At 42.6% G+C, this 19,681-nt stretch overlaps 2 protein-coding genes across 2 annotated transcripts in view; both read left to right on the top strand.

The window, feature by feature from the left end:
• Nucleotides 1-3,283, top strand: part of zmynd10 (zinc finger, MYND-type containing 10) — a 53,471-nt gene extending 50,188 nt beyond the window's left edge. Inside the window, exon 12 of the mRNA XM_052018391.1 lies at nt 2,195-3,283. Coding sequence (XP_051874351.1) covers nt 2,195-2,267 — 73 coding nt within the window. The 3' untranslated portion in view covers nt 2,268-3,283. The remainder of the gene's footprint in view (nt 1-2,194) is intronic.
• Nucleotides 3,284-11,870: 8,587 nt separating this feature from the next.
• Nucleotides 11,871-19,681, top strand: part of rassf1 (Ras association domain family member 1) — a 71,651-nt gene continuing 63,840 nt past the window's right edge. The window contains exon 1 of the mRNA XM_052018111.1: nt 11,871-12,576. Coding sequence (XP_051874071.1) covers nt 12,234-12,576 — 343 coding nt within the window. The 5' untranslated portion in view covers nt 11,871-12,233. The remainder of the gene's footprint in view (nt 12,577-19,681) is intronic.

A 19,681-nucleotide genomic window follows, 5' to 3' on the forward strand; every position in this document is an offset into this window, starting at 1 on the left:
ATGGTCTTGTACATCATTAGTGAGTGCTTAGCCGTGAAATGATTGGAGCCATGCTGGTGGAAGACTGCTTTCTGCAGTAGTTGGCCTTAAAGATCCTTTTAGTGCATCTCTGGGTTAGATGGTCCAGCAGAAAATTGTACCTGAAGGAAATGAGAGTCATGGGGAACTGGCACAGAAGAGGAGTTGAGGTTTGCATTGATCAGCTGTGATCATATTAAATAGTGGGGCAAGCTTGAGTGGCCTTCTCCTGCTCCTATTTACTTGTGTTTATGTGTTCTCTTCCATCAGCCACTACGCCACTAGTGGGTCTGCACCAACTAGCACAGCCCACATTCCAACTGGCAAAGATGGGCTTAGGCAGCACAAAGCCCTATAGAATCTTGGGAATTCTAGCAGCCAGACAACAGACTAATCATTTTCTTTGGGCTGCTAGTGTAGGCCATATTAATTGTCATTTGATTTTCCTAACAGAACTTGTGTAGCTTTGTCTTCTGGAAAGCTGGCCTATTACTTTCCCTGGCCTTGTAGCCTGGCTGCAGCCAGCTACCGTCTATCCGGTGCAGAAAGATGGCACTGATGTAAAGGATCATATTGAATGCCTGACCAATGGCCTATTCTTGCTTCTACTCCTTGAATTCTTGTGCACCTCTAATCTAGCTTCAGTTCTGTGAGTTGCCAGTGCTGGTACTTGGCACTGTCAAACACAATGATGCAGTGTACTTCTCCTCTTTGTCATCAATATCATCATCTTTAGTGGGGTGGTGAGGTCAGGCATAGTGCTCAGCTAGTGGGTTTTCTCAGTTCTGCTAAGATAAAGGGAAAAGAACATTCAGGAGAAGATGTTGGTAAAAGGAGTGTTTGTGAGATAAGGATACAGTGCAAACAGAGCAGCGAGATGTGGGGAGATCCAAAAGGACATTGTAGCTCCTTGTGGACCAACATCCACTATCAGTTCGGATTCTTCACTGGTCACAGACTCCATAGAATCCAGGCTGTAGATGAGCAACACACACTCCTCTGGCCATGAAAGATGTAGGGACTGGAGCGTTCCCTCAGTCCCTCTCCTGTTTGCTCAGACAAGTGACAATTTCTTACTACTGTATCTACAGATATAAAGAAAACTGATTCTTGGGTGTGATTAGGAAATGGCTGTTAAGATGGAGCATGTGTGTTTGTGTGCGTGTTGCAGCAGTGATGAATATCTGTAGTGCAGCCCTGGCTTTTTTTTTGACTGTTATAGCTTTAGTTAAGCAGATGAGCTCCAGGGGCAATGCTGACTTACTCCTAATCTTAGCACTGGCTGCTTCCTCTGGTGCTGCTGCTTTCAGCACATTGGGAGTCTCATGGCAACCCTGTAAATCAATTTCCTGCACATGTCCATCTCTTTCACAAGGCGATTGAGGTTAAACTCAGTAAATCTGGACACTTGCACCCTGACCAGTTGAGGAAATATATCAGGCATGTAAAGGAAGCTCTGAAACAAATTCTGACAGTGCTGTGCTTTAATGGTGAACTTGCCTTTTAAGATCTGGTTCCACATGTGCACAGTATTCATTTGTTGATGCATGGCAATAGTAAAATCAAAACTCTACACAATGTAAATCCACAAATATCATTGCAAGCGAGAGCACAATAGAAAAAGCCACTTGTACTTCAATGGCACCAATAGAAACTACCTCAAATCTCCCAGTACCACTTGAGTATATTTGAAAGGATCTATTTCTAGATCCATGTTTTGGAGAACAATGTGAGCTGGAGTGTTTGGGAAGGCAGGTGATGGTGTAAGTTCAGGAGTGTGTGTGTGTGTGTGTGTGTGTGTGTGTGTGTGTGTGTGTGTGTGTGTGTGTGTGTGTGTGTGTGTGTGTGTGTGTGTGTGTGTGTGTGAAGGTAGTGTGAGGTTGAGGGGCGTATGTTTGTAGGAGGATTGAGGTTGAGGGCTGTGTGTTTTTAAGGAATAGTGAAAGGATGATGAGCATGTTTGTATTTGATTGATTAGTGAAAAGTGCTGAGCTATCAGAATGCTTGGCAATGATCAAAAAATTGTGATTGTAACATTCCACATTTGATCTCAAGTCCAGCCATGTGAGACACGAGAGAGAATCCTAAAGCTATGCTAACAAATGCCAAGATCAGTTGATCAAAAGACTAATTAATTGGGATACTGTTTAATTTTGTATATTTAATTCTTTTTCAGAGAGTGTCAGGTGAAACACTGGTCGAAACACAAGAAAGCCTGTGATCTGATGGCTGGTGCTGGAAAAATATGACTGTGGTATTGGAAGTCATTCAGTAGAAGCCATACTAGTGATGGCTTGGTTGCAATTTTTGAGAAGTGGAAACTGAATAGAACCATGCTGTCCCAATCTTGGAGCTGCACGGCTCGTGGGCGCTCCCACTGACTCTAAAGCATGACACATAGGCTGAATAAGCCATTTAAATCTCCCACTTGTTCAGAAAAGGTTAGCAGGTAGCAATGGGTTTTGAACAACCAATTTGTGAAGCAGACCACCAACTTGAGCTGCAGAATCACAATCTCCGTTCTCTCTCATATCAATCTGGATTTGGGAGAGTGTGTTTAATGGATAAATTGAGTTTATTTATTTTGCAATTTTATTTCAACTTAAAAATTCTCTGGAAAAATACTTCTTTAGTTTTTAAGGAAGTTGAGTTTCATGCTTATTTTGTGGTAATGTATGTTTGATGAACTATTTTTCTAAGGTCCCGTGGCAGCAGTTTGGTCAGTTATATGGGGGCAGGGGAATCCATGGTTAAAGTATCTGTTCTTGTTGGTTCTGTGCGATCAGGAAGATAGTGCTCAGAGCATCACAATGACACATCTGCGGAGGTCAACAGAATTTAACTGCTTCCTACTGCTAGCATTTCAAAGGACCACAGAAAGCTGAAAGACTATTTGATACTCTCAGTACTTTCTCAGCATGCATACATCATTTGGTGCTGCTGGTGGGCAAATGTCTTGAAACCAAGCAGTAAATACAAAAAAAGATCATTGCTTCATGTCTCCAGACCTGAATACTTTCTTAAATACATATGTACATGTTAAAGTTCCAAGTATCACAGTCGTTTTACTTGTGAAGTAACTTGCGTTACTGCAGTGCTTTGAATCCGTAATGGAAGGGGACCTACATTTCTTCAATTTTTGTCAGCAGATATGTTTGAGGGGGGATTGTAGGTAGCATCACTAACACTATTAGGTCAGTTGTTGTCTGCAGTTAAACTAAAACAAAAGTAAATATGAAAATAAAATCAACAATGATTGACTCTTAAGACTTGCTCTGTTTTTTTACAGCGTCCAGCATATTCCAAACACTACTACCACATGGTCAGAAAACACAGGTTATTCTGTATTGACATCTTTTGCTGCTTAATTTCTGCTGGTGACAGAAGTTTACAGATTGAAGCCATAAATTTACTAGCTGGCAATTTATAGTATTCGTCTTAAAAGTAATTGACATCAGTACCCGGTTAGGGAATAGCAGTCATAAAGTGGAAGACAGGTAAGCAGCTAACAATGTAGCCAGGAACAGCAACACTGGAAAGTGATGGTGTGTATGAATGAAAGTGTGCCCATTAAGTAAAACTGAATTTGTATCTTGTGAGAATAGAGAAATATCTATGGGGTTACTACTGAGCCTTAATCAGTTGTGATGCACCTTACACGTTCCTGTTTTGTGGTCCAAGGTGCTCCTGGGCTTTATCCATCATGCACATGGTTCCACTTTTGGCCAAGGCAAAAATAGCTCTCTTACTCAATTTAGCAAGAAAAGTTGTCCTAAACTTATAGTAAACAAATACAGCAAAAGAAGGATATTGAAAGTCAAATCAACTAAATGTTTATTTTTCCCTTTAATATTCTAGTGAAATGAAACCAAAATGCGATGTATTGACATCACCAGCTCTCTGTCCTTTGGTACCATCAGAACAAATCAAATAAAAGTTACCATTAGTTGATATCCTGTATTTCCCAGTTGACCCTGAGAATTTCTGGGTGATCATTGCTGAGCAGTGTTTAAGACTGTAGAAAAGACCTTGATGCAGAGATTGTCTGTCCCATCTTATAGCAGAAAGTGCCTGCTGTTAAGAGGCCCCATGAAGGGAAGAAAACAAAAAAAGATTTCCTGACTCTTGAAGCTGGGCAACAGAGAAACTGAAGGACTACATTTTGGCAGTCGACCCAAGTTCACTGACTCCACTTGAAATAGAACACTTGCAAGCAATATTTTACAAGAGCAATTAACTTAACCATTCAAGGTTCACTCCATCCATCTTATAGTTGCTACATTACATAATTGCAATCCTTATTTTTGGATCTTGCCTGAAATTATGACCTCTGTTTAAATGTTTATGTAATGAGTAGTTTAACATGTAAGTATAGCATTACTCTCCTTTCAAAAATCTATCTTGGCAGCATCTATGCTGCTGAGGAAGCAAGTCGGCTGCAGAAGTGGAGTGCTTTGGGGTGGAAAGAGGCGTTATTAGCTGTGGTGGGTGGGAGAGAGGAAGAGAAATGAAGGACAAGTAAAAACCTTAGAAAATACTAAGAAGCAGGGATGGGAAAAGAGGAATATCATAATGATGACAGTATTACAATCCTAAAGAGAGAAAGCTGGGATTTTATATACAATTGCTTATTAAAAACTAGAAAAGTGCTTCATTGTTGCTGTGAGCCAAAGTGTGGTTTGTCCTTTCTTCCGGTTTCTGTTGGCAGTTCCCTCTTTTATCAATGTCTTGATGCTGAAGAAAAAAATGTTTTATAGCAAAATGTTTATTTTCAGATAACCAGTAGGGTATTTTTAACAACAAATTCAAGTAGGAATTGGAACCAAGCTCCTTAAATGGGATGTTTGTAGAGACAACTGAGAAGAGTGGTCTGGGTAATGAGTAATTGCTGTAGCTGTCTTGGAATTCAGTAATGTCAACTGCAGAATGTGAGACAAACTATTATTAGATTATGTCACTAAATTTGATTTGTAAGAAAAGAATGGTTTTCCTCCTTTCTTTGCTTAGCTTTTTGTTTGCCCTTTTTCCCATGGGTGCAGAGAGCCTTGTCATCTCTGATAGCAACCTTATCAATTAGCACGTGGTGTATTTCTGTCATCAGACTCCAACCTCACGTTAGCGTCAGTGAGTTTAGACAGGGTGTTCAGCTGTGGGGAGTATCTTTGCCCAATGTTCCCTATCCACTCAAAGATACTGGATCTAGGGCAGCTACAGGTTCTTCGAATTATTTGTTGCCATACCTCAGGCCATTGAGGTACACCTTTGCCCAACTCCATACTGACTGGAAATTTAGAACAATATATTTGTTATGGCACAGATTTGACCCATCTATGCCAGCTCCTAGTGGAGCAATCCCATTTGTCATATTTCCCTGTTCTTTCCCATCGCTTACAAATTATTCTCTCTCAAATGCCTGACCAATTACCTTTTGATTAGTTCTGTTGGCGTCACCCTTGCAGCATGTGGAAATCTAGATTGATTAATTTCGAGCTACACAGAAGGTTTCACATTTATATACTAGGCCACCGTGAGTCCTGGTGCTTTCAATTCTATCACCTTGGTTCATTGGGACTGACCTCTGACAGCAATCTTGACAGATTGCATGTTGAGTATTTTTGTCATCAGACTCCAATCTCGTGGTTAGCATCTTAAAAAAAACTAAGAAACAGGGATGGGAAGAAAGGGATGGGAAAAGCCTTGGGAAAAACTATAGGAAGTAACAGTTCTTTATTTGCAAACAAGAATTCTTTTGAAAATTCTTTGCATGCCAAAATACAAAATATTCTCTGATTTTAAATGTTCAATGTATCTTATTCCAAGACTCATAACAAAATGATACTAAGCTTTCTCTGGTCCTGGAATGCTAAATTCCCATCAGCCATTTCATAAGGTTAGGACTGATTTTGTTTCGGACATCTGGAATTGGCCATTATGTCAATGTTACTCCTGGGCTACTGCACTAAATTGACCAAGGTGAGGTCCCACAATGTGGGAATGGGAGGCTTTATTGAAAGCTGGATGAGTGGTTTACTCCCCTCCTCCATCAGATTTCTGAATGGTCCATGAACACTACCTCGTTATTCCTTTTGTTTTGCACTATTTATCTATTTTGTAATTTATAGTAATTTGTGGCAGCAGTACAGTGCAAAGACATAAAAACAACAAACTTCATGACGTATAAGTCAGTGATAATAAACCTGATTCTGGCAGGACCAAGTACTTATAAAACAATCCGAATGGGTGTGCTGATTTGCCATGCAGACGTATAACTTTACTACTCATCCCATACATTACTTTTGTAATTGTACAAAAGTAATTTTTAGTGTTAGTGTGATAGCCTAGGTGTAAACTGGCCCTAGCGTTAGGAAGGTAATATGTCATTCGTAAATCTGTGTCATCGCAGTGGGTGGCACAGTGCCACAGGTAATAGCGATGTGGGTTCAATCCTGACATCCGGTGCTGTCTGTATGAGTTTACTTGTTCTCCCTGCAACCTCATGAGTTTCTACCTGGTACTCTGGTTTCCATTCAAAGATGTGTGGGTTGGGCATTATAAGTTGCCCATAGCATGTAGGTGAGTGGTTGAATATGGAGGGAATTGATGGGAATATGAGGAGAATAGGTTACAGGATAAATTGGTGGGAAATGGGTTTGCTCTGTCAGCCAACGTGGCCCAAATAGCCTCCTACATCATAAGGAATTATGGTAAATGGTATCTCCAATTAGGAACCATCAGTTCAAGACAACCAATCACTGGCTTTTCCATCAGTAATATCACACTTGGCTTACATGGGCCAGTTGTCCTGGAGTCTGCAAACATGCATGCAGATATGCCCAATTCGCAAAATACACATACATGCAGTCCTGAAGACTCCAAGCAAATACCCATTCACCGTTTTTTGACTTCAACCCAAGACGTGGTTCAGTTGAAGAAATCTTTCGATTAGATTGGTTTGGAGAAAATATAAATCCTTCAGATCATTGATTCTAAGCACATTCTTTTAATTTCAGACTAGTTCCAATCAGCTAATGCACATAATGCCCATCCACAGGAGCTAGGTACATGCTTGCATTGTTGCTTCTGGTAAAATGACCAGACATTACAACAGTAACAACATCAAAGTGCTGCTCTGGCTGTGAAGCATTTCACAGTCTTAAGGATATTAAGAATCATACAAATGCAAGTTGTTTCCACTTTAAAAAGAATTGTTTTGCACTATTGTTTATAATACTGTAAACAATATTTATAACTCAACCTTTTATCTGTGTTTCTGCCTGCAACAAGAGTTCTCCTCCAAGGTTCAGATGTTAGCCCATGTGAAAGCTAATGGTCAATGCCATACAAAACAACAACAACAACTTATAATTATATTGTGCCTTTGATGTTGTAAACTGTTCCAAGTTATTTCACAGGACTGTTTCCAGATTCAATCTGACACTGACCCAAAATAAGGAGGAGTTTTATTTGATGACCAAAAGCTTGGTCAGAAAGGTAGACTTTACAGACCATCTTACATTAGGATACTGAGGTGGGAAAGTGGAGCTGATAAGGGAGAAATTGCACAGTTTAGAATCTGAATCACTTGAAAGCAGGGCTGCCAAAGGTGAGGCGAAGAAAATCAGGGTTGCAGGAGAGGCTAGAGTTCAAGGAGCATTTTAACTAGGACCTGGGACCAGTTTAATCTGCAAACACCATCTTATTAACTAAAATCACACAGCACAGAGGAGGATATTTGGTCCATTGAGAAAGCTGCCATGCTGGGATCTTAATTCAGTGGTTGGAACCTTGGGATGCCAATCCAGTAACTTCTCTCCATCTACAAAATGATAGGCATTGGTCCAAAAATAAACTGTCAGAGATCATGGAATACCTAAATTGGACCCAACAAGGTGCGTTTTATTTCAAGAAGGTTGGATTTTAGAAATGGAGAAGTATTGTTACAATAGTCCAGGGTGTTGCAGAGGGTATTGGGCAGTTATTTATTACACATATTTAAGAAAGGATATAACAGCATTGGAGGTAGTCCAAAAGAGATTCACGAGGCTAATTCCTGGTATGAGAGGATTATTGTATCACTAGAGGCTAAAGAATTTAGATAATTATTCTTTGGAGATTAGAAGAATGAGATGTACAAGATCCGGAGGAGACATGTCAGGGTAGATATTGAAATGTTTCCACCAGTGGGAAATGTCGAATGAGGGGACATAGATACAAGGTTATCAGGTGCCCATTTAAAATGGAGGTATCTTCTCACAGAGGATGGTGAATCTCTGGAATCCTCTAACCCAGAGAGTTGTGGAGGCTAGATCACAGGGGGTATTTAAAAAGGAAGTCTATAAAATTTTGAATGACAAGGGAATTGAAGGCTATGGGGAACTAGCACAGAAGTGGAGATGAGGCCTGGGGCAGATCAGCATGATCATATTGAATGGTGGGCCAGTTTTGAGGGGCTGAGTGCCTACTCCTGCTCGTATTTTCTTGTGTTTTTGTGTTTAACACCAGATTCTTAACCAGAATCACACAGCACAGAGGAGGCCATTTGGCCCACAGAAAAAGCTGCCACACTGGGATCTGAATTAAGTGGTTGAAACCTCAGGACACCAGTCCAGTAACCCGTCTCCATCTCCAGAGTGATAAGCATTGGTCGAAAAAGAAACTCACTGGTCATGTAATAATTAGGATGAACCCAGCGCAGGCCTCTGATATATGGGGACTGACAAGGCAAGGTGAACTGCTGCACTGTTTCCAGGAGTACAATACTATCCCCACGAAGGGAGGTTCTTGCAGATTCTTCACCACTTCCCAGGCTATAAGGCAGAAAGGAATGGATCCACAAGAAGACAAACACCTTGAAGAGTATATCCTCCCTCTATTCCCTAGGTCGCACCATTCCAGATTCACAAAAAGATGGGACCGTCCAGCTGGTGATTACAAGAACACAACCTCTTCAATGGCCTTTTCAACAGCTAGAGAGTAACCAGCTCAGTAAAGATTAAATAGTTAAATTCCCAACTTGCAATCCCTATATATCATTTTTTCCAGTGGTCTGGGATAATTAATATACATTTGGCAAACTGCAGAGAATATTCTGTCCTTAATGGGATTAAAGGAGATTTTTCTATAATTGGAATTCACAGAGGGAGATTGTTCTGTATAATTGCCAAAGTCTGGAACTGCTGCAGTATATTAAATTCTCTGAGAAACATTGTTAATCCAATTGGAAACATGTTCCGCAATGGCAGAATAAAAATGTAATTGAATCCTAGTACATTTTCAGAAAAACATTGTTGGATCAGGAAGGCCTCTGTACTCCAGCAGAGTTTAATGTCCTGTCAATCCAATTCAAAAAGTATTTCTATTAAAGACTGGTTACAATCAAAGAAATTACTGCACAATGACAGCGTACAGCTGTGACATTAATTCCGAGATTCAGTCATTAATGAATGATATTTCATTTGCTTTATGCAGTAGTTCATGATCTCTGCCCCTCAATCCCACTGGATAAGGTTCTGAACTAGGAGCAAGAATTTGTAACAGTTATGAAGAGAAAAGACATATTAAAAAAATAAAATGAGCATGCTGAATATAGATAGCATGTGTATTAGAGTCCCTAAAGAGAATTGCTGGGTTAATATTTTGGCTGGAGGCAAACTATATTTTTTTAGCAATTCCCCTTTTTATTTCATCTTTAGGCAGTGGTGTGAAGCTTTACTGTTGTGGATAACTCATCCAGCCAAGTGCTTGTACAGGAAATAATGGAGAGGCTTAAAATGAGGCTAAAAGGGTGGTGCCAAGAGGAGGGTTTCCATTTTGTGGATATTGGCACAGCTCCAGAGGAAGTGGAAGCAGTTCCATTAGAAAAAGTGAAGGAGTTAATATGTTGGGAGGGCAAATTACTGGCCTGCTGTGACATCCTGGAACTCGCTTTGCGCACTGTAACCCACAGCCATGATGGGAGCAGTCCAAATGTGTATAGTCAGCAAGCTGGTCCTGCATGAGATCAGTCTTAAGTTAGTACACCACTAAAACACTTTGGTCTGCTGTTTGTGCTGCATTAGCAAATGAAGACATGTTTAAAGAAAGAAAGAGAGTAAAGAACAACAAGTGCTCAGAAAGATCCAGTAGAGAAGGTGGAAATGCATTAGGGTAGAAAATAGATAATGTGTAGACAAATTACATTAGAGTGTACATTGTAGTTCATGATCTCTGCCCCTCATTTACACTGTAGTGAGAACCATTCACCTCCGTACTTCTCAGTGGATATCCTGCTTATCCACAACATATCTAGTGATATGTTTGGGGCCTCCTGCAAACAGTGTGTACTGCAAAGGTTAAAGCTTAAATAGTGATTTAAATAACCCGTTTGGTTTTGTGCAATTCAGTTTGGTCTTTAACACTATTTGTGATGGCTTCCTGGTTTGAGATGCATGTTGGCAGTTGCCTTTCTGTTTATTTCATCTCTCAAACCTCCTCCAGCTCCACAACTCCCAAAGCCCCAAAGGATTCTGCCTCTTGTTCATCCTCACTTCATTCTCATTTCACAATAGCTTTAACCTCCACTGCACCTGTCTGACTTTTTTCTCACACTTAGACCCTCCTAAAAATTTCTTTGACCTAGATTTTGGTCATGAATGTAATTGACTCTTTTGACTCAGTGTGAAGCACAATGTAATATTATACTCCGTTAAAGGCACAAGTTCTCCTGATTGTAAAATTGGAGCAACCCAACACCTCCCCTAATGGGTTACAAGAGGCAATGAGACCTGGACATTGGCAATGTCTGAGCACTGCTGATCATACAGGCAATGCATCACACAGCTATAGTTCAATGCTTTTCCTCACTAGGTGTAGCTCTAGGTTAACAGTGCATTGCTTCAGACCATGGGGTGCACAGAGTAAATGGCAAAAAACAACACAATGCAAATTCTAGTCCAAGAGGCTTGTTTTTAAATGATTCCTCTGCAGTTCTTCACCATAACCATTATGACCCCAACCCAAGCTGCGCCGCTCAGGCCTGGGAACTCCCCTAGGTTGCTGTCCAGTCACATGCAGCCACTGAAGTCGGGTCCACAGGAACTGGAACCTGTAGTCTGCCGCTGGTAAATCACGCAGACACCCACGCATACAGACAGAACCGAAGGTCAGGTGCATACACTAGATGTAGATGAATGTTCCAGGTAAGGGATGTACATTGGCCGAAGGTTGGGGACACTTTATGGGAACACAGACACTGTCAAACGCACATGCTGGGTGCACACATAAACTCCAGCTCAGATTGACACACTGGGTACACACGCATAGACCCCAGGTTAGATACACAGACTGGGTACACACACTGGATACACACACATACAGACCCAAATTCAGGTGGCCATATTATGTACACAGTGTGGTCTGATGTCCACACTAGGGCACACACACACAGTCGGTGCAACCTGCAAAAGCCTAATGTTGGTGACCAGAGTTCGGAAGTTCGCGGGCAACAAGTAGTTTTCACAAATTCCCATACACTTTGGGTGAAACGCAGAGATGTCCCGGGTACGTGATTGGATTTATTAGACACGACATTGTACTGGCCGTACCGCGCGGTAGAGACTGCTACTGATTCTGATCGGTGACGGGTGACCGTGCCTGGCTCAGCGCTGCACTGGGACACAGCCGGCGGGGAGGGATCCACTCTGCCGAGTGCGGAGGTATCCTCGGGCCCGGTGTGAACATTTTCACGCACTCGGATCCGCCCACATGCCCCAGCCGCTCGCTTTCCTCCTTCAGGTAGTCTTGCAAGCAGGGTTTATGGTTTTTTAAAATAAACTACGGGGCTCGACAGCCATTGGTTGCAACTCAAACCCATGCCAGTGTTTGCGGCGTGACTCGAGTCTTCGCTGTAGTTGAGTAAGATGGGAGCGGCTGGAGGGGGGGCGGATCCTTCCAACTGTGGTGGGAGTAACGAGACATCCAGGAGTCATTTGGTCCGGGACAGTGGCAGATACAACTTTAAATCGAGCTGAGCAGAGTTAAACTACAATTTTAACTCCGGGATATACTTAAATCCTGGGCTGGGCTGTAATTGTAACCTGCGGCGTTGTTTGTTTGCACTTCGATGTTTTGCATTGTTTTGCATTGCATTGTTTAATTTTAAACCCCTCAGCTCGAGTCTCCTCGGGGGCTCGAACCCCTCTCCCTGCATCCTCTCACTCCCCCTCCCGCTCTCCACCATGGCTGAGTTAATAGAGCTGCGGAATCTGAGAGACTCCAAGCGAGCGGACGGGGCTCCCAGCTCCGGCGGTAACAAGTCGGTCTGCCGCTCCCCGGGCTTGGAGAGAACAAACGCCATGAGGATCAGCCCAAGGGTGCGGGCGGCCAGCGGTCAGGACCGGAGCAGGGGCGGCAGGGAGACGGGGAAGAAGCGCCTGTTGCTGGTGGATCAGGACCCGAGGCTGACCGAGAGAGCGGGAGAAGGACACGACTTCAGACCCTGTACCCAGACCCAGCCCAGCTGGTGCGATCTGTGCGGGGACTTCATCTGGGGACTGTACAAGCAAAGTCTACAGTGCGCAAGTAAGTCAGCAAGGGGACGTGTAGACGGGCTTCGAACTGGGAATCTGGAATATTTCTAACAACGAGGGGTCGCGACTAGGACACGGAAGTAATAAACACACCGCATGCATCAGATGAAATTCTATACCGCTTCTAAACGTCCGTGCTCATTGCAAATCCAGGGACGCCGGGCTTGGTTTGATATAACGTTATAAATTGGTAATGTGATATAACAAAACTTAATTACCAAACATAATTTCCTATTTCCTAAAAAAAACCGAAGTGTTGTATAAAACTCAGCAGGTCAGGCAGCATCTGTGGAAAGAGAAACCGTCAACATTTCAGGTTGGAGACCCTTCGTCAGAACTGCTCTGATGTTAACTCTCTTTCCAACACTTTCTGTTCTTAAGATTTCCAGCATCTGCATTTTTAAAATTTTCATAATTTACCATTATACATTTTAAACCCGTATGTACCTAAAGTTTAAAGGAGAAAAAAAGTTTAGCGTATTGCTTTCCTGCCTGGTCTCACCGAGGAGTCCACCCACTCCCCAGTAAAAGCTTCCAGACTAGTTTGAAAGGAGGGGGCGGGGGGTGGGGGGAGAGACGTGAAACCGCTGTCATCGTGGTTTAAGTGCCTTGGATTTGTAGTTTGGCTGACAAACTGCTAACGTGATGATGTAAAAAGGGGCCACAGAAATACTTCATTGTGCTTCACATATCCGAGGATGGCACTGGTAGGGGTGGCATTGTAACAAAGCGACATCTCCTTGCTGTCCTTCCCGCTGGCAGTGAACACAGCTGACTGTTCGTGCAAGGAGTAGCCCTGGCCCGGTCCTCTCTGCGTGGTGTTGGCAGCCAGCTGCCGCCGCTCATTCAGCACTTGAAAATCAAAAACATTACAGATGCTGGAAATCTGAAATAAAAACAGAAAATTGAAGCCACAGTTGAGGTTCTGACGAATGTTTAACCAGTTGGTCGCTTGCTGGGAATTCGCTGAGCACTATATTTTTGGTTTGTTTAAAGTTAGCAGTTGGAAGGTTGTGTGTACCCATGGCTCCACTCTCAGGAGGACCACTCCCATCGCCACACTTTGGCGGCGAGGCATGGAATTGTGATACCTTGTATGTTCTTCCGTTGTAAATGTTTACCCAGTTCACTTTATAATCTGTGACAGTCACTGCTTCATTAGCCAATTACAACATCCTGTGTTCTAAGAAGCCTTCATGTTCAAATACAAGTTCTTATAATTTCCCTGATCATCAGCTTTAAACTCATTCTTTGCCTAGTTATGACTTGGTGGAAATTAAAAGCATCTTGCTGACTTCTTGCCTTTCTCCCATCCAACACTGGTCAAGTGAAGGCAGTTTGGTTTGTTTTAAAGTTAAATCCCTTCAGTCCTGGTGCTGTTTAATTAAATGCCTGATGAATGCTTCTATGCTTAAAACCCAGATCCATTTATGGAGCACAGTTGGATTTCAAAGTGTATAATGAAGCAATGTAAACACATGCAGGAGAAAGGAAAAGGTAAAAGCTGAACTGGGTTCGATGCAAAGGGTGAGGGAAGGTTTGTGTGGAACATGGACATTGGTTTTGACCCTGGGTAAATGACTTGTGTGGCACTGTAGACCTTAATATTTATTCCATTGAACAAAGAACAGCACAGCACAAGAACAGGCCTTTCAGTCCATGATACCTTTGCCAACCATAATGCCAAATTAAACTAATCCCATCTGCATGGACATGGTCTATATCCCCTGCCTGATCATGTGTCTGTCTAAATGCCTCTCAAACATTGCTATCGTATCTGCTTCCACTACCTTGCTTTGCAGCACGTTCCATGCACCTACCACTGTATGTGTATTTTTAAAAAATGCCTCACAAATGTCTTTTAAACTTTCCCTCTTTCACCTTAAAACTATGCCCTCTTGTACTTAACATTTCCACCCTGGGGGGAAAAAAATCTGAATATCTACCCTATCTCTGCCTCTCATAATGTTATATACTTTGATCAGGTCGCCCCTCAGCCTCCAACACTCCAGAGGAAACAACCCAAGTTTGTCCAACATGCACAGAGAGTCATGGGTGCCAGGAATGTGCTGCCAGGGGTTGTGGTTACTATGCAGAGAATGGAGGGATATGGACCATGTGCAGGCAGAAGGGATTAGGTGTCATTAGCTTAATTAGTTCGGCACAACATTGTGGGATGAAGGGCCTATTCCGGTGCTGTACTGTTCTATGAGTCCATGCCAACCATCAACAACCCACTGATCCTACACTAATAGAGGGGTATGGGGAAATGGCACAGAAGAGGAGTTGAGGCCAGCATAGATCAGCCATGATCGTATTAAATTGAAGAGACTAATGCCCTTCTCCTGCTCTTATTTCCTTGCGTTCGAATCCCATTTTATTCTCCACTACATTCCTATTAATTCTCCCTTGTAACATTATCACTCTCAAAAAAAATCCCTGAGCAGTGAGGTGAAAAATGCCAGCTGTTCCTTGTTCTCCTAAGCAGCCAGCTACACAGACTTCCTCTTCCTGGAGCTAGTGTCAGAAGAGAATGCAGCAGTAAACGTTGTATGCAAATAGTATCAGAAGCCTCCACATTTAAACTCCCACCAAATACACTGTTGTTGCTTGGGGAGGGCCGTTCTCAGAAAAACCTCACACTGCTGACTTCAGAGCTGCTATTTATGGCTGCTGAAATCAGTAAACTTGAGCAGAGTTTATAACTGTTAGCCTACTTGTTTCCACACAACTAGTATCTTCTGGTTAACCGTGGAGCCCACAGCTGCTGAATTTATTTGCTCCAACGCCTCTTGTACCACTGCTCCCTACCACAGAGTAATAATGACGTCTGTTCCCCTTGCATCCTGCTCTATTTCAACAACTTCTGCCCCTTCAGAGTTGGTATCTTTTACTGTGAAGGAAATGCCTGAAAGCACGTGCCATTGTGATGGCAGCCAATAATCCACTCTCAAGTCCCCACTGTCACCCTAATAGCAATCCTATTAAAGAACTGGTAGGTACTGGGCCCTAAGTCCTGGCAGAACCCACTTCTAAATTGCTTGTGCTAATTAATCCAGACTGTGTGATCAATGGATTAGTTTTTGCCCGACTCAGCTGTGCAAAGTCTAATGTTAATTTTAATACATTATTAAACTATTACATTTACTGAAAATTGTTAGCAGTATGGTTATTTCAGAGTTGGGCTCAGTAACTATTCCCAGCTAGCATCCTGCATTACTATCTCTACAGATCTATATTCTTTTAATCTATCATTGGAGCCATGCCTTCAGCTGACCAAGCTATGCGCTCTGGAATTCCTTCTTGCAACCTTGCCTTAAAACCTACCTCTTTGACCAACCTTTTGATGCCTCTACGTAACTCAAAATCCATTTGTGTCTGAGTGGACCACATTAAAGCAACAGGAGTGTTTTTCATACATTAACTGCTTTGTAGATGTAGGTTAATCTAGATTCTGAAATCGTTAAAGGTAAAATGTGTTCAGTTGCATTGTTGGAGCAAGGGTTATATTTTCCTTTGAACTAGTTTACTGTCAATTTTTTTATTTTGTTCTTTGGAGATATTGGCTTAATTTTGGCATCTTTCTTGAGAATATTTCATGTTTATTCTTCTAAGAATGAAACAAATATCTTTCCCTGGGGAAGAGGAGAGGAATTTCAGCAAGGCCCTCCTGCAGATACCTAGCCATTGGGCTTGTTGACCCTGGAGGTCACTGCTGCCTTGTGTGTTGGAAATATTTTGAGGGACAAGGGGTGGAGGGGCAGCAGGGACAAGATAAGGGGACTGTCATTTAAAACAACTTGTTGCACAGCATGGTGAATCTCTGGAATTCCCTACTCAGAAGGCAGAATTCAAAGTGGAAGTAGATACATTTTTGAAAGATCGGGGAATTGAGAGCAATGGGGAACTGGCACAGAAGAGGAGATGAGGCCTGGGGCAGACCAGCTAATATCATGTTGAATGGTGGGGCAGGCTCGGAGCCGAGTGGCCTACTCCTGCTCCTATCTTCTTCTATTCTCGCGATGTGTCTAGTTGTTATTTGGCCGCCACCAGCTTCAACATGTGGTATAGTGTAGAAGTGGCCTCTCTTACTGTAGAGACTGGAGCTGGACTCTTGTTACCACACCTGTCAACCAACACATATTATCATAGGCTCTGTGCAGTCCCTTGATGTTTATTGCTTTTAGGCACTTGGTGCCTGCTCTGAGCACTGTTGGGTCAAGTATTGCCCTGGTAGTCCAGGTACAAAGTGGGCATTGCCAGCCCATTGTCCATTGCTGGGCCAGTCAGGACAGTACAAACTCTGATAACAACTAGACCCTGCCTACCTGACCCCAGCTCAGCAGGATCCAACTCTCCATGTAGGCTTTGTGTTGGATTACAAACAAACATTACATCCTCTGGCTTGGGTTGGATTGGGCCGAACTGGCTCCTTTATATATAAGGGACTAATGCTCAGTGCTGTGGGATGTGATAGGGTTGCCTACCACAAATAGCCAGAGAAAGCACTTGGTACAGGAAGTGGCTTCTGTTTCTTAATGTAGAGCCTGATCCTAGCACAACAGGACCCAACTATATGTATAGAGATTACAAGAGAAATTACAGTCCTCAGGATTGGGTCAGGTTTGGGTTGATTTGGGCTGATTTTTAATTTAATACCCAAGCTCTCCCTAACAGCATTGTGGATATGCCCACACCTCAAGGACTGCAGCGGTTCAAGAAGGCAGCTCACTACCATCTTCTCAAGGGCAACTAGGGACAGGCAACTAAATGTTGGCTCAGCCTACAAAGCCCACATCCCTTGAATGAAGGATGTGTATCATTAGCAGTTAGTATAGCATGGCCAGCTGTGTAGTAATTCTCAATCAGCTCACCCAGAAAGTGTGAGGTGTCTGCTTTAATGGAAAGATTTTGATGTGCTCCAACACGACCTGTTTTTAAGTGGAATTAAAAACGTAAGAGTCTGGGTCATGTGCAATGGGATGCAAAATGAGATTTGAAAATGGGAAATGGGAGAGTGACAATTAGGGGTACAGCTTTAGACTTTGGGACATTCTCAGTAACTTAGGATCTTGGACCTCTTTTTATTAATTACATAAGCAAAGTCGACACAGAAACCTCCTTGTATGTAATTAAGGAAAACTGTCAGATATGTAGTAATGGAAATCTGAAATAGCAAGATCAGTACATAGAGGAAGGAACTGAGAGCTGTTATCCAGTTGGGTAATCAGTGGTGTTGGAAGATTCATGTGAAGAACATTTTGTCTACATTAACTTTCTATTGCTGCTGGTCTACCTAATTGAAATAGAATTAGCACAGGAAGATTTTGAATGGGTTCTGAGAGAGACAGCAGATTCCTTTACAATGGTGAGATGCAATAGAAGAGTCAGTATAACTGCTAAGAGAGGGAGGGAAGAATGGGAGTTGTATGACCGTTGGGGTGATGTTAGGATTCCCCCAATCGTCTTCAGTAATGAAGTCACTGCAGACCCAAAGGGAAGTCCACCTCCAGCTCTGCCGACATTAAGTTACAGAAACGGCAGTGTTGACATGATGAGCCCATTGTGAGGCTTCTTTGTGCAAGGTAGGTCCCACCACACTTCAAAGGGGGCAGGTGCAGACTGAAGAATGTACAAACAGCCTCGTGCCCTCTGCAAGGAAAATTCAGGCAATTAAGGCAATTCAGGTCAGTGAAATTAATGAATCAGATATAAAATATCATAAATAATTCCAAAGATTGGAGGTGAGTGATGGGTCAGGTGATTATGTACCTGAAAGGATCTTGTGGGGTAGTTTGGAATTTGTGAGTTGGAGAAAAGAGAGTAGTTTCAAACAGTCAGAATGTTTCTTGCCCTCCATATAACTTCCCACTACAGTGACGCTCACAGAGTGCCAAGCAGCTACATTTACCATTATGCAGTGAACCATGGATTGGCACGGTCAGGTTTTCTGCTTGGAGCCGATGTATTACCAGCTAAGGCTTTTTTGAACTCTTTACTTGGGCTACATTTGAATTCAAGTCACTGAAGTGAAATGCCAGCATCTGTCCTGTGAACTAGTGCCATCTAGTACCTGTGGTCTTGGGGTGTTGAGCAAGTTGTAAAACTGGTTCCCTAGCCCTGCATATATTGCAATTACGGAATATAAACCCAGTGACTAGCTTTACTTGAAACACTTATGAAGAACCCCAGGCCCATCACAGAGGCACACTGTACTTAGCTGTAAACAATGCAACTTGCAGTTCTATCTGTCAGGCTGTTCCATTGAGTCAGCAAAGAATTTCTCTGAAGAAGCATCAGCTGTTTGATTAATTTTCTCTTTAGACTGTGTTCATTGTAGAGAACGAACCAGTCCTTTTTAGAATGTGTTTTTGCTCATTTGCGGATCTTAAAGAACCAGGCAGCTGGACTCTGCAGCTATACATTGAGAAGAGGCTTTAAAAGCAACTTTTTTTTAAATTACATTTGTCCAGAAACAAGTGGAGGTTTTAAAGGCTGAAAATCCACCCTCCTCTCTTTCCTGTTTCCTCCTTTTCCCTTCCTGAAAGCAGGGAGTCACTCTCAGGATGTTCATGCAGGCTGTGACTGAGATATTAAAGAGTATAGGATTATTACAGGAAGATATTGAAGGGGTCTTGGGAGAGACTGTGGTCTTGTCACTTCGAGCATTTGAACACAGTCAATTAGCATCTGTCCTTGGGCTAAATATGCAGGTATTGGAGGGCCATTCAACAGCGATCCAGGCCCAATCCTGAAATCCACCTGTATGTGCCTCTTGCTTTAGGGTGTTCAGAATAAGGCCACCTTACCACAGGGATGATTTAAAAGTACCTCTGGGTTGCAGAGTAGAAAGAACATTCAGTGAATACAGTGAATCTGCAGGATACCTGCCATTGAAACCTGCTAAGTCCAAACATCCAAGGTCTGCATATAGCCAGATGCTTTGCCCCAGGGTTGTCAGGAGGATGTGATTTGATTGTGACTGGGCTTGTTTATTCTTTAGTTCCCCTCTCTGGCCTGACTTGCACTGAGCCTGAGCTGCATTCTCCTATGTTCAGGTAGCAAGTAGACATAGGAAGTGGCTAATGCTTTAGTAC

This window comes from Pristis pectinata, chromosome 6 (assembly GCF_009764475.1).
Source record: "Pristis pectinata isolate sPriPec2 chromosome 6, sPriPec2.1.pri, whole genome shotgun sequence".
Classification (NCBI taxonomy): Eukaryota; Metazoa; Chordata; class Chondrichthyes; order Rhinopristiformes; family Pristidae; genus Pristis; species Pristis pectinata.